The 13,964-nt window shown below is 45.2% G+C and overlaps 1 protein-coding gene across 33 annotated transcripts in view; it reads left to right on the top strand.

Moving 5' to 3' along the window:
* The window catches only part of EPB41 (erythrocyte membrane protein band 4.1), a 95,601-nt gene that overhangs the window by 67,684 nt on the left and 13,953 nt on the right, over positions 1–13,964 (top strand). For 19 of the 33 annotated variants that reach the window (XM_053998671.1, XM_053998690.1, XM_053998683.1 and 16 more), the window contains 4 exons: positions 298–354; positions 467–511; positions 1,266–1,328; positions 4,265–4,444. The exons of 1 other annotated variant lie outside the window; for it this stretch is intronic. In XM_053998671.1, the coding sequence (XP_053854646.1) occupies positions 298–354; positions 467–511; positions 1,266–1,328; positions 4,265–4,444 (345 nt within the window). Of the gene's footprint in view, positions 1–297; positions 355–466; positions 512–1,265; positions 1,329–4,264; positions 4,445–4,901; positions 4,963–6,327; positions 6,379–6,767; positions 7,613–7,682; positions 12,597–13,964 lie in introns of those variants that run through there. 13 more of the 33 variants (XM_053998680.1, XM_053998677.1, XM_053998659.1 and 10 more) reach the window with 7 other exon arrangements.

The raw sequence follows: 13,964 nt of genomic DNA, 5'->3' as shown, positions 1-13,964 counted from the left end.
AACATTGCCTAACCAAGCTAATGCAAGTGGGATGCCCTTCTTCAGAAGCACTGGAGAGCACTGGTTTCAAATACAAATAATTCTCAAGCTGGAGGAATTATTTAACATGCTGTTGACTAACAAAGTGCTGGGGAGCTGCCATGTCATTAACCCCTGCCCAGGGCTGCATGTTGGTTTTTGCATGTTCCCCCAGCACTTCAAAACCAACTTTATGCAGCTGTGTTCAGAAACTAAATGGTTTCTTAAAACAAATCTACTAACAAGAAATGTTTTTGCCAATTTATTTCTTAAATGTAGGTGAGGAAAACACACATTGAGGTCACAGTCCCCACCACGAATGGTGCCCATCCCCAGGTTTGTGCTAATAATTCAGTTTAGGTTGCTCACACTTTTTTTTTTTCCAAGGTTCAACGTAGTTAAATGAACCAACAACTCTTTTTTTTTTTTTTTTATCACTGCCCAACAGCAGCAGCCTGCAGAAAAAGAGGAAGAGCTGATAAGAATGAGGAAGGTTAGCCATTTTACCCTTTCACCAGCCAAATTTGCCATATCATTCATGCATCTGTAACCTGTTTAAAAAGACAGTGCTCCAATTTCTGTATGGGTTTTGGGTTGGGGTGTTGGTTTTCTTTTAAACTATCAAATACTTGATTTGAAAATTAATAGCCTTTTGTCCCATAGACAACCTCATTGCTGAAATTATGCATGTTGAATGTTCAGAAGGAACACATGTGTTTTGATTTATGAAATTTCTTCTCTGTAACAAATTTAGCTAGAAACTAAATGTAGCCTGCATTGTCAGAAATGCAAAACAAAAATCAGGAGAAAGCTTCTTTGGTATTGATTAAGTAATAGGGAAACATCCAGGATGGGAAAGTGGCTCAGGTGCAGTTGCTGTGCACGTTGGGACCTTGTAAAAGTCCCCCCAGGCAGTGCAGCCTCGAACTCAGGGGTGGGCCTGCATCTCTCAGGAATGTGGTGTGGTGACTGTGCTTCCACAGAAAACCAGGAACTGTCTCTTTGTGGCCAGAACCAAGGCCCCCCGGGAGCTGTCTCTTTAAAGGACTCATTGCATCTCCCATCTGCCATGAGCCAGACCCCCATTCCCAGCGGGAATTCCCACCTCATGCTGCCACAGTGCTGCACTCCCAACGCTGAGTTAACTTTTTAATTTGCCGATTTATCGATCCCACAAGACCAACGTTTTAATTTTTTGTGCTTTTTTTTGTTTTGTTTTGTTTTCCCCTTTTCTTTCATTTTCACAGAAGAGATCAAAGAGGCTAGATGGTGAAAACATTTATATCAGGCATAGCAATTTAATGTTGGAGGTTTGTATGAACTTGAAGCTTTTTTTGAGTTGCATTTGCTAAAACTTCTGTATCTGCGCTGAACTTCTTCCTCTTCTGCTGCTGCCCTTGTTTTTGCATGCTCTTGCATGAAAGACCATTTGATTTGATATTTTAATTATGCTTCTGCATGGTGACAGTAAACATGATGATGTGCAGGCCTTCTTCCTCTTCTGACTTTCATTCTCTCATACCTCCCCAAAATACATGATTGGCAGTGCTCAGATCTGCTCTGGGACTGCTGGCTGCTCAGAGGGTCATGGATTGTAGTGCTGGGCTTTTTCACAGCTTGAAACAAATTCTTTTTCTGGGGTAAAAGCCAGTCTGTAAAAATATAAAATTCAGGATAAGCTGCTGGTGAAGTTGGGGCAGATTGCCCAGAGCAGCTGTGGCTGCCCCTGGATCCCTGGAAGTGTCCCAAGGCCAGGTTGGATGGGGTTTGGAGCATCCTGGGATAGTGGAAGGTGTCCCTCTCCAGGGCAGGGGGAGAATGGAGACTTCAAGTTCCCTTCCAATCCAAACCATTCCAGGATTATGTGAAATTGTCACCTCTGTGGTGTCCAGGCCATCACAATGTCCATGTTGCTTCAGGCAGGAATGATCATTTTGAATGATGCAGTGGTGGTTGCAGCTTTTCCATCCTCTTCCCAGCCCTTTTTGGCCTTGCAGCACCTCACCACCCCTGGGCCCCATCCTGCCTCAGTGCCATGTCCCTCTGGAACTGATAGAGAGGCTCAGTGGTCACAGGTGGCTTATCCTTCCACATTACAGCTCCTCTCTTTGGATTTGGGAGCCCTTTCCACTTGTTTTCACCTAAACTCAGTCTCAGAACAGACCATGCCAATCATATATTTTATTTTCTTTAATACACTCTGTTATGGGAGATGTTTTGTGGCTTCTGATACTCTGGTCCTGTGTTACGTGTTCCTACTCAGACTTGCAGCACCAGCAGCTCGTAGGGTTTCCCCTAGTGGTATCCCTTGAAAATGGAGTGTACTAACTGCCTTCTCATCAGAATGTTCAAAGTTTTGCAGCTTCTGTGTGGGTTTCTTGGGGTTTGTTGTTTTTTGGTGGTGTTTTTTTTTTTTTGTTTTTTTTTTTTTACTACAACATAGAGCTTTGAGTCTCAAGTGAAGGGACTGCACATGACAGGCAGAGTTTGGCCGCATCGGAGCACTCTGAAGACCTTGCCTGTTGCTTTTTCACCCAATTCAAAGAGCTCCAATTCCCCAACCCCAAACAGAGCTTTGTCATTGCTTCTAACCTCTTTTTTTCTCATCAGTGCAATACTTGCCTCCAAGCCCTTTCCCTTTCCACTCCTCTTCCCACAGTTCTGTTGCAGGTACTCCAGCCTTCCCCTACAATAGGGCTGACCCAGCAGCTCACCCCCTTTATTCCCTTTATTTTTTTAATCCATGCACTTGGCAGATCAGGTATTTTCCTGGCAGACCTCACACTCCTGAAACTGCCTAGTGATTTTGCTGAAAGCCTTTTAACACTCCACGTGCACTGGCTTCCTGCAGAATGGGCAAAACAGGAGGAAAAGGGTGACACTGAGCAAGCTGGTTCCTCAAGGTGTTTCCCTGGCTCCATGTAGCTCCTCGTGGCTTTGGCTCCTCTGCCAACCCTCCCAGGCCCTGCTTCTGGGCAGTGCTGGAAAGCCAAGGTAGTCCTTCTCTCTTCTCTGAGCCAGGAGCAGCTGTAAGGTTCTTAGATCAGGCAGGGATTTACCCCAGAGTCCACAGCAGACTCATTTCTACTTTTTTTTCCTACCTAACAGGCACTTGCCTTATACTTTCATCTAGGATAGAAGCCAAAAATTGTTATTTTTCCCCCCAGAACTGTGCCAAAAAAAGTAAATATTGTTAAAGAGGCATTTAGGGTTTGGCCCTCTGGAGGGAGGGCGGTGTGTCCTCAGTGAGCTGCAGGAATGGAGATTTTTGGGAGGGCCCTCCTTTAGGGATGCATTTGCTGTCCCATCTAAAATTGATGGGCTGAGTAACACCTAAAAGCACAAAAAGAGTGAAATTTCCTGGTGATGCTTTTACTGACCTTGATTTTCCCCTTTCTTGCTGCTTTTTGGCCTTGTCCTGAAAAGTTGTTTGCATTCTGAAAAAGCTTTCTTTTCTACAGCCTCTGGTTTGCTTGCAAGGAAGAACTATTTTTAACAGGTTGACATGCCTTGAAGTATGTGTGTTTATGCTGTAAACTGGCATCACACAGTAAAAATCTGACTTTTTCCAGATGAAAAATTTTAGCAGGAGTTTCTTGATTGATCCAGCATAAAGTAAATTTTCAGTTTGATTTTCTTCCAAAAAAAAAAATCTCATCTTTGTTTCTGAAGTCTAAAACTGCCTATGATAGCTCCTGGAGGGATGAGATGAGAGGGAGGGAAAAAAATGGTAATGAGGATATTCTGGAAGCAAAGATAATTTCTGCTAGGAAAAAAGAGAAACAAAAAAAGGTATGAAGCAAGTAAATAAAATTGAGAAAACATTTTCTTTATCATCAATTGTATTAATACCTGGAAATACTCAGGCTAGCAGAGGGTAAAGAAAGCAAACCCACAAAATTTAAAGATGTTAAATATAATAAGCCAAAGAAACGTAGTCTGGCAAATATAAAAAATCCTGTTGGGGGAAAATCCATTCTATTCCAGCTCAGCTGTCATCTGGTTTGGTGTGGCTTGAGATGAATCAATGGCATGTCCTGCTGCTGGAGGAGACCCTGTTCTGGGGTTGTAGTTTATCTCAATTAATCAAGGAGGAGGAGAGAGGATGCTCCCTTTGTGTGTTTGCAGTGTGAGCACAGGTTGGGAAGTTGTCAGTAGCTCTGCTAAGTGCAGCTTTGCTAAACACAGCTTAGGCAGTCCCGAGTCTCTCCGTGTCCCTTCACTTATCCTGTCCTTTTGCTGATAGGACCTAGATAAGACCCAGGAAGAAATAAAGAAGCACCATGCCAACATCAGTGAGTTGAAGAAAAACTTCATGGAATCCGTCCCAGAGCCTCGGCCGAGTGAGTGGGACAAACGTTTGTCCACCCACTCCCCTTTCCGCAGCCTCAACGTCAACGGGCAGATTCCCACGGGAGCGGATGGAGTGAGTACCTCGGCACGGGGTGTTGCAAGGGGCAGCCTGCAGTGTGGGGTTCAGCTCCCCTTAGCTTCTGCTCATTTTCAGTTTTAACAGTTACTATTGACTTGTGACATGTAGAATGTTCTCTGAGAGAATCGAAGCTTTAGTCATAGTATCATAAAAATGTGATTTTTTGGTAAGAAGGATGTAAGAATTCCTTAACTGCTACTGATACTACTTTTCCTAGCGTTGCTGTCAGTGTCGGATGCTAGAGAGCACTTCCCATGGCAGGTCTGGGGAATGGCTCATTCCTGGATCTCCCCAAAATGTAGAAAAAACCCTGACAAACCCAATATCCAAATACCGAAATTATTACTTCAGAAATAACATTACAGATAACCCAGTGGAGAAGGACTGGGATGGGATGATTTTTCCAAAATCACTTTGTTCTCCAGTTAATCTGGTATGTTATTGGGTTTAGACTTGCATTAGGAACGCCAGGTGCTGATCTACTGTGGAGGCTTTGAGAAGACTACCTGGGTGGCCACAGCAGGGCTGTTCAAACATGATGAGACTCTCCCTCCTTCCAGGAACTGTGTGTTAGTAACCACATACACTCACAGTTTCTCTGCTAATTTGCTTAAAAAGGTAATTTTTCAAGGAAAAAACAGTCACCAACTGGTTTCTTCTTGGCTAGCAGACACCTCTGCGTAATGCTGGTGCTAACTGGCTCAGATTTGGAGTCTGTGAGTAAAACTGTAGTTAGTGCCTGTGGTAATCAGTCTTTTAAGTGGTAAATGCAATTTTTTATTGCAACAGAAAAATTGCATCCTGACTGCAAGTAGTGGCAATTGAAGACTCTCTTGGTAGAAAGGCCAGTTTTCCCCTTCCTTCCCACAGCCCTGCAGATGAACTAGTATTTTATGTTCAAACAAGGCAGATACTTATTAATCAGGAAATAATCTTTCAGTGGATGGAGGGTAATTGTAACATGTACAAGGGGTTTAACACCAAGTTGACTACAGGCTCCTCAAAGCTTGGAGTAAAGCCAGGACAGCTAAAGGGCTTTTTTTGCCTACTGGAAAAGCGAGATCTCCAAAATGAACTAAATCAGGATGGTTTAGACTGGAAGGGAACTTAAAGCCCTTCCAGTCCCGCCCCTGCCATGGGCTGGGGCACCTTCCCCTGTCCTGGGTTCCTCCAAGCCCCATCCAGCCTGACCTTCCAGGGATCCAGGGGCAGCCACTGCTTTTGCGGGCGGCCTATTGTTGGGATTACCCTGTTGAACACATGGACAGACTTCACCCTCTGTGGCTGAGCCTCAGCCTAGATTCCTCAGGAGTGTGGGCAGCAGAGCTCTGCTCACGGTGCCCAGTGGGTGGGACAGAGCAGAGGCTCTCAAGCTCTACAACTGCAGTTCAAGAATGTTATTCTTGGTGTTTAAGAAGAATTTCTTGCAAGGTGACCACACTGAGACCTTGGAGGGCTGCTGGTCACCATAACTGGATGGTGTGGGCTTGTCCCACCTAAGGCTGCAGTGGATCTGCAGCACTGCAGAATTGGTGTCAGCCCTAGATTTGCATTTCTGGAAGTTTCTTCTTAATCTGGTCCTCTTTGAAATGATCTCACTCTGAGGTTGCTACATCCTGCTTTGAACTTCCAGAAATGCATCTTCTCCAGGCACTGACCGGGGAGAAAGTTTTCCCTCACCTGCATGTACTGAAGGGTCATAAATCAGATGGTAATTAAGGATTGTAAATCATGGTGCAAAGCCATCGCTCCTGTTCATGATGGTACCTTCACCCTGCCTTAGTGGCCAAAGGGTTTTTTGCCAGAGGCCACTTCTCTGCTATTCCTCTATGTTTTATTACGAGACAACTGAACCGTAACACGCTTTGTGTGTCCAGGTCAAGAAAGTCACTGTCCCATCTTCTGAGAGACAGGTTGGTGGGCTTGAGGCAAAGCTGCTGCTCTGATTTGTGCTTCTGAACCAGACTTGCTATTGCAATGGCACTGAGCAAAAGTTCAACAGCAGCTGCTGGATAATGTGGTTTTTTTTTTTTTGCTACATGAAGTAGTTTCATAACTCACACCCAGAGGACTTTGGCACTGCTGCAGCTTTTGCAGCTTTCAGTCTTTGCTTATTTTGGTGCATGGCTGGTTTGAAAAAGCTGCATGACCAATATAACCGTGTATTCGGAGACAAAAGCAATTCTGAAAATTTAACTGTTCCCTGTTCTTTTTATGTTGTCTTTCTTTCCTTCTCTTTTTTTTTTTTTTTTTTTTTGTTGTTGTTGTTTTAATGATCATGTTACTCTTGCATTTTATATTTTTTTTCGCTGCCCAGTCTCCCAGCTACTTTCTCCCAAATTCTCACCACTTAGGGGTGTGCAAAGAACCAGTCCCAAAATACCGCACTGACCAGCGGAGGTTGGCTCAGCTGAGGGAGCTTAGAGCCAAGTTTTTCCTCTCCTAAGTACACTTGGGTTTGACCAGGGCTGGCAAACTAAAGGGATGTAGAGTTACTGAACAGCAACATTCCCACAATCTTTCCTTTCTTCAGCAGAAGTGCTGAAGCCCTTGCATGGTCCTGTGTGCTGATTTACTCATTCTGGGTTTTTATCATTCTTTAGACTCCAGAAACAAAAATGCTAAAACACGGAGCAAAATTCCAGGAGTTTGCACTGCTCCTACTGCCACCCTGCCCGTTCCATGCATGGGATTTCTAAGATTTACAGTTTTTCACTTGTTCAATAGAATTTTCAAACCAATTGAAATTTTGAAATTTTGATACTCTGATCAGAACTTTGGAAAAGTGTTTTGTATCTGCTCTGCAATCTGGCTGTTCCATGGGGTTTTCCAAACGCTGGGTTTTAAGGGCACTGTAGATTAGGAAGGTGTCAGAGACTACATTTTGTACTGCACCATTCCTGTTTTGAATGCTTCAAACATTTTTCTCACCATTCAAATTCCAAAACACTCTGGAGGATTTTGGGCATCCACTTTTCTGGGAGGACAGTCACCAAACACCCATGATCCTGATGCAGATGTTGATGAGCTCTGCAGAGAGAACATGGTTCTGTAGCTCCAGGGCTGGTGTGACCCAGGCCACCAGCAGCTCTGCTCCCCAGGGCAGTTTATTTTATGTTGAGAAGAGCTGCCATAATGCTTTGCACATCTCCAAGTGTCATTTTGGGCACTTTCCATCTGTCATTTTTGTTCATCTCTCTCTGTCTTTCTTGATCTTCTACCACGAAAGCAGACACAGGAACGGCCTCTGTTAGTACAGAATGAAGACAAACTAAAAGAGCAGGAGATACCTACTGAGACAGCCTTTCCCCGGCCAGCAAGTGAAGCAACTCTTCCAAAGGTTTCTATTACAATCCCTGAAGAGCAGAAATCACTCAAAAAGTGTCAGCTGTACTCTAGCATTTTTCCTTCTCCTCGTATTCCCTTTATGATGTCCTTTCTCCTGGTCATAGCACTGACTGTTTGGTGGCTGCTCTTTCTCTGAGTGGCAACAGGGTCATGTTGAAACCTCAAGACCAAAGCTCCTGAATTTCTGGGCTGTAGTCTCTGCTGCATCTTCTTGTCCTGGTCTTTGATCTCCGTAGTTCGCTGTCCCTGCGGGGGACACCCTGTGACTGTCGTGTTAATCCTGCTGTATGTCCTTGTGTGGCTGTGATGGGACCTGGCAGGAGTGGTTGTGGATTGCCAGGTCCATTCTGAAGTTTCCTATGGTGCAAAAGCAAATTCCTTGAATTGTGTTCCCAGCTGCTGTGGGAGGGCAGATGAGGAGAGGAAATCCTGAGAAGAGAGTGGTTTCCCAAGCCCCTGAAGACTTCCCATAAGGAACTGCTGGAGAATTGCTTTTAAGCTTGTTGTTTTAAATGTAAGATATTCACAACCTGAAGAACATTTGACACTGATCTCAAACGTGCTTTACAGGAATCTGCTGAATCACAGAATCCTGGAATGGTTTGGGGTTGGAAGGGCCCATAAAGATCATCTTGTTCCCCCTCTGCTATGGGCAGGGAACCTTCCCCTGGACCAGGTTGTTCCAAGTCCCATTCAACCTGGCCTTGAACAATTCCAGGCATGGGAATCCACAGCCTCTGTGGACAACAAGAGGTTGACTCTCTAGGAAGAACATTGGAATCTAATCCATAAACACGAAATTTCTAGGACACTCAGATTGGCATTTAAATAAAAAGTGCTCATTGCTCCTCTTGGCAATAACTTAGGGACAGGGTCTGCTTTTCGTTTTCTAGTGTGGGAAGCCTGTGACAAAGTATCCCAGCTTCCCTCTCCACCCCTGTTCTCACATCCAAGAAAATACATAGTGTTACAGGAGAAAACCCATTCCAAGGAAATATTTATTGTAAACATAGATTTTTTTTTTTTTTTTTTTAATCTGAAGGTCTTGGTGCACTTGGGATGTGTTTTATTTAATTTGTGTGGAACTAACTGAGGCATGTTTGCTTTGGTCACAGAGATGGAGTTACCTGTTGTTTGAGCATTCCCTCTGTTGGCATGTTGGCTTAGCCACATCAGGACACAATTCTAATGTTAAAGCCTTCAATTGTTTTTGACTTCTTTAACCAAACTGTTGCATGCCAGTTGTTTTTCCACTGCCTACAATGTAAGTGTCTGGATGATGCTCCCATTTATCCAAGTTATCCTGGCTGAGCTGTGCAGGCTCCAGCCCAGCTGGACTGAGCAGAGCTGCTTTGTGAACTGGAGGGAATGTGAGACTTTGTGTCTAAGGGGTTTCTTTTCTGTAAATAGTAATGATGGGGCTGAGCTGAGCCTCCCATTTCTCCTTTCAGCACTAATCCATGTTCTCCTGTGTCCACTGGAGGACTGGGCTGGACACAGTCACTCTGAGAACACCCCCCAGTGTCACCAGTGGTGGCAGCTGCTCCAGCAGCATGGAAGAGAAAGGAGCAGACCTTTATTACATGGACTAAAATGTGTGAATATATATAAATACCAGTATTTATAAGCCTTTCTAGATCTGTATCTGTGTGAACAGTATTATTTAGGAAGCTAGCAGATAAACTTGAAGGAATAAGGCAAACATGGCATATGCTGTCTGGTCTGAGGGTCCATGGGTTATCATGGGCCACTCGAGCCACCTCTCGCTCTTGAGGTACAGGTTGAGGTTCTAAATGCTGTCTCAGAAACTTAGATTGCTAGTGAAACCCTTTGTTTTAATCCCACAGGAATCTTTCCAATTCCTCTTGTAACCTGCTCCGATTAGTTCACCAGTTTGTGCCTTTAGGACTTTGTTTTGTGAGGATGCTGATTTTTCATTGAAAAATATTCTTCCCTTTTTAATACACTGCCTTTAATACACAGTCTTCCTCCTTTGGCACTCGGAAGTGTAGAAGTCTGAGGGTTGTTGGCCAGGTGTAGTCTGGTTTGAAGGAGGGTGTTGGCAGTGGAGCATCCCTTGGAATGCACTTGGACTCCAGCACATCTGGCGTGGAGTTTAGGAAGATGGAGGTGGGCCCTGGAGAGGAGAGGTGAGGGAGGATGCTGGGATGCCTTATTCTGTGCAGAAAATGCAGGGTGGAAGAAGTCAGGGGATACTTGTGGCTGGCATTCCCTGCCTGCATCTCCTTTCCAAAATAGTAACAGTTGTGATGAAGAACAGGGATTGTTTGTTCTCCCCAACCTGGCGTGAAGAGGGAAGAAACAGGAGTTGTTTGGATCTCTCTGTCCATTTTCTGTTCATATTTCGTGGAGTTTGAACACACAGGTGCTTCCTTCCCAAAGCCACTGCTCAGGATCACTGCTTGGGATGCTGCAGTGAGCACTGCTGAGTTTACTGCATTTCTGATCCAGTGACAAGAACCTGGAAGCCACACTGGTGGCTTTGGCAAAGCCATGGTTTCTATAGCTCTGTCACCCATTTTCAAAGGACCTGAATTCTAAAACTTTTTGACCAGAGCAACCTTAGGCCGGAGTGCTCGGGGTGTCTCATCCCAGCGGGATAAGAGATGGGCTCTGTCACCTCTCCTCAATTCTGTAACTCTTTAATTCAAGTGGTCTCTTTCTCTCTTTTTTAATCTTGAGATAAGGCTGGTTGTCATCAGCAAAAAACCTTGGAAACTTTACACTCTGAGAACGCTCAGGAACATTTTTGGGATTTATATACCAGTTATCACTGCAGAGTATAAAGAAATTGAACAAATGCTTTCTGTGTCTCTGGCAGTTTAGGTGCCAGTTATCCATATTCCTCCAGGTAGATATGATCCCTCCTGACAGAGAAAGCCTGTAACTTAGCAGGAACAGAAGCCTCATCTGCCCAAAGTCCCAGGGATGTGCCCGCTGGGCTAGAGCCCCTTTCCTAGTCACTCCTCTGCTTTTTTCCCTGTTTGCTTGTGATGCAAAGGGAGTGACAGTCCATGGCAATCCACGTAAGGATTCTTGCACATTCTGTATCCCGTTTGTGCACATTCCATATCTTTTACACCTTGGTGCTCTGGTTTCCCCCTTTTCCTGTGATGTCAGCACAGGATGCAGCACCAAGAGGAGGATTTTGTGAGTCCTGCTGTCATCCCTGTGCACAGGGAGAGCTGATTGGCTCTACTGCTGTTAAAAGGCTGAGATCTCAGGGGATCTATAAAGGAACCAATACATGAACTTCACTCCTATTTTCCTCAGGAATAAACTTGCTGGGAACACCAGCAGCTCCTCTCTGCCTGCCCTGACACTGGCACCCATTGACACAGAGATTCACACACCTTGTTCAGCCTGGCTGGTGCAGTGCCAGGCTATGAGCGATGGAGAGCTGCGTTATCCCTCCTGCAGAGAAGCTGGAAATGTCTGCAGCATGTAACCTCATCCAGGTTGGCATGAGAAATCCTGGTTTTCCTGCTGCAGAAAATGGCATTCTGGTGACTGGCACACTGGTGACATAGGCAGGATGAGTCTGCCTGCAGTTTTGCCCAGTGCTTTGTGGTGTGGTCACTCTGATGCTCGTGTGTAGGATCCCGCTGGGACCTGTAGAGGGTTCAGTGCTTCCTGTCATGATATCGAGGGTTGGCTCCACACTCACTTCCTGAATCTCCTTACCCAGATTCCAGCTCTTTTGGACACCACCTAAAACACACAGGAGTTTCTTGTGCTTTCTTGCTTTAGGAAAAAGTGGAAGCCCGTATTTTGAAGCAGCAGATGTGCCAGAGGCAATAGCTTGGAACTCTGATTCAGTTCCGAGGCTGTGCTGGGTGTGGGGCTCTGTGTGTGATGATACTTGAGGTCTTCATTGCTGTAAAACAACATCCCTTTTTCTTTTTCGACTGCTAAAAGGGAGCAGATAAATGAGGGTGTTGGCTGCATCTCTTCCCACCTTCTGCCTCACTCGAGCAGTGATGGAAGGTGAGCTGAGGACTCTCTATGGGCAGCTCAGTCAGGGCAGTGTTCAGCCAAGACTGGCTGCCCTCTCTTGTGTTTGTCCAGTAACTAGTGATGACTCTAAAGAGCAGGTATTCCATATCTCCCTCCTGTCCTGAAATAATCAGTAGAGGTGGATTTCCTCAGCACCAAGGGAAGTAGTTTGTGTTTGGAGGAATGAGGCTTGGCTGTACCACCGGCTCCTGGGAAGGTTATCATAGACTCATGAAATACCCTGAGTTGGAAGGGACCCTCAAGGATCATCAAGTCCAGATCCTAATGATTATGGGCAAAGTCTTTCACTTCACATCAGTGTTAGTAATTTGTCACTCTGCGAATTGTTTCACTGGTTTACTGGGTTTTCTTTTTTCCTTGTCATGAGTTGATGGTGCCTGTTCTGACCTACAGGATGAGGGAGGAAGCTTTCTGGATAAATTCAGCCCGAGAAAGGGTTATGGATTCATGCAGAAACTCCTTGGTCTGTACCAAGGGTGGGTGACACTGGAGAACCTGACAGAGGTGATTCCTCTTGTGTCTCTGCATCTTTTGTGGTTTGTGGGGCTGGAGGGAAGGACGGGCCTTGGTTTGAGCCCCTTTGGGATCTTTTAGCAATGGTAGACAGTCCTGTTAGACTAGTCCTGAGAGGACTAGAAACACTTTCTTTTTTACCTAAAATGCTCTCTTTTGGAACACTTTTTTGGTTTTGTATTTTTTCTCAGATTTTTCTTTGTAAATATGTACATTTATCCATTAATAAATGTTATTGCAAATCAGATCTTTCTTTCCACTGCTTATTAACAAAAAAAAAGCTATATATGATCTGTGTTAATGACTTCTTGGACTAACCTTCAGTATTCCTTTCTCAAAGCAGGAGCCATCAGACTCTGAGTCATTGCTGGATGGCATTCAAAGTGTAGGGTCTGTTGGACACTCTTGGGTGTGGGTTGGGTGCTCCTGGGGAGAGGGGGTATACAAGGTTGCAGCTCTAAGATATCAAACTGACCAGAATAATTCAATTGAGGATTAAATCCAGCTTGGTTTAAGACAGGCTTTGTTTGCAGGAGTCCTCTACCAAGTGCTTAATGTCACTCTAGCACCTTCTCCCACTTCACTTTGGAGACTGTGTGGTAGGAAAAATCAATTGCAGAAAGTTGTTTTGAGAGCAGAAGTGAGGCAGGTCCTGCAGAGCTCAGCTACAAGAGCCTCTGGAGTGTTAATATGGGGACAAAAATGCTCCTTTTGGGTTTTGTAGGTGAAGAAACCACATTCCTAATGAACCACTGTTCCTCAGCTCAGTGATACAACATGAGCTTCTGGTGGGTTTTTTCTGGTTGAAACTCAGGTTGTTTTGAGGTTGTGTCAAGAGTCAATTTTAAGTCCCAAGTTTTTCGAGATTACAGGAAGGCAGATCTGGCTGCTCATAATGCTAGTTCCCGAGTTGAGTGTGGCACCAAGGCAGAGCTTTGTGTGACTTGGTTTGAAAAGACAGGTGTTTGTTAAGAAAGGCAGAAGCATCCCTTGAAATGAAAAATGTAAACCCCTTCCCTCCGAATTATTACAATTTTGAAATTAAGGGGCTCTCAGGAAAAGATATGGGAGTAGGAATAACAGTTCTTTATTAGGAAAAAATATATATTAAAAAATAAAGGTAAAAATGCAGTAATACAAAACAACACTGCCAGGGTCAGAGCAGGCCCTGGCAGGCTGTGGGGCAGGGTGGTGGCAGCAGTCCCATTCCATGGGGGCTCAGCCCTCCTGCAGTGCCAGCTGTGCTTCTGCTGGAGCAGGATCCTGCACAAGGCTGGAGTTTTCCTCTGAAGCTCCAGGGCTGCTGGAGATGGGCCTGGGCTCCCTCTGGGAATGCAGTGGGGAAGAAAGCTGCTCCTCTGGGAATGCAGTGGGGAAGAAAGCTGCTCCTCTGGGAATGCAGTGGGGCAGAAAGCTGCTCCTCTGGGAATGCAGTGGGGAAGAAAGCTGCTCCTCTGGGAATGCAGTGGGCAAAGGCTGCTGTGCTGTTCCAAGGGCAGATTGGATCCAGGTAGGAATGCTTGGCTGCTCCCCTGGGCGCAGCCTCTGCCCATGGGATGCTGGAATTTTCTCAGCCATGCAGGGACACTCAGTGGCCATGAACAGAAGATATTTC

Source organism: Vidua macroura, chromosome 25, assembly GCF_024509145.1.
Source record: "Vidua macroura isolate BioBank_ID:100142 chromosome 25, ASM2450914v1, whole genome shotgun sequence".
Taxonomy (NCBI): Eukaryota; Metazoa; Chordata; class Aves; order Passeriformes; family Viduidae; genus Vidua; species Vidua macroura.
The sequence above is the reverse complement of the archived record's forward strand: the minus strand, read 5'-3'. Positions and strand labels throughout refer to the sequence as shown.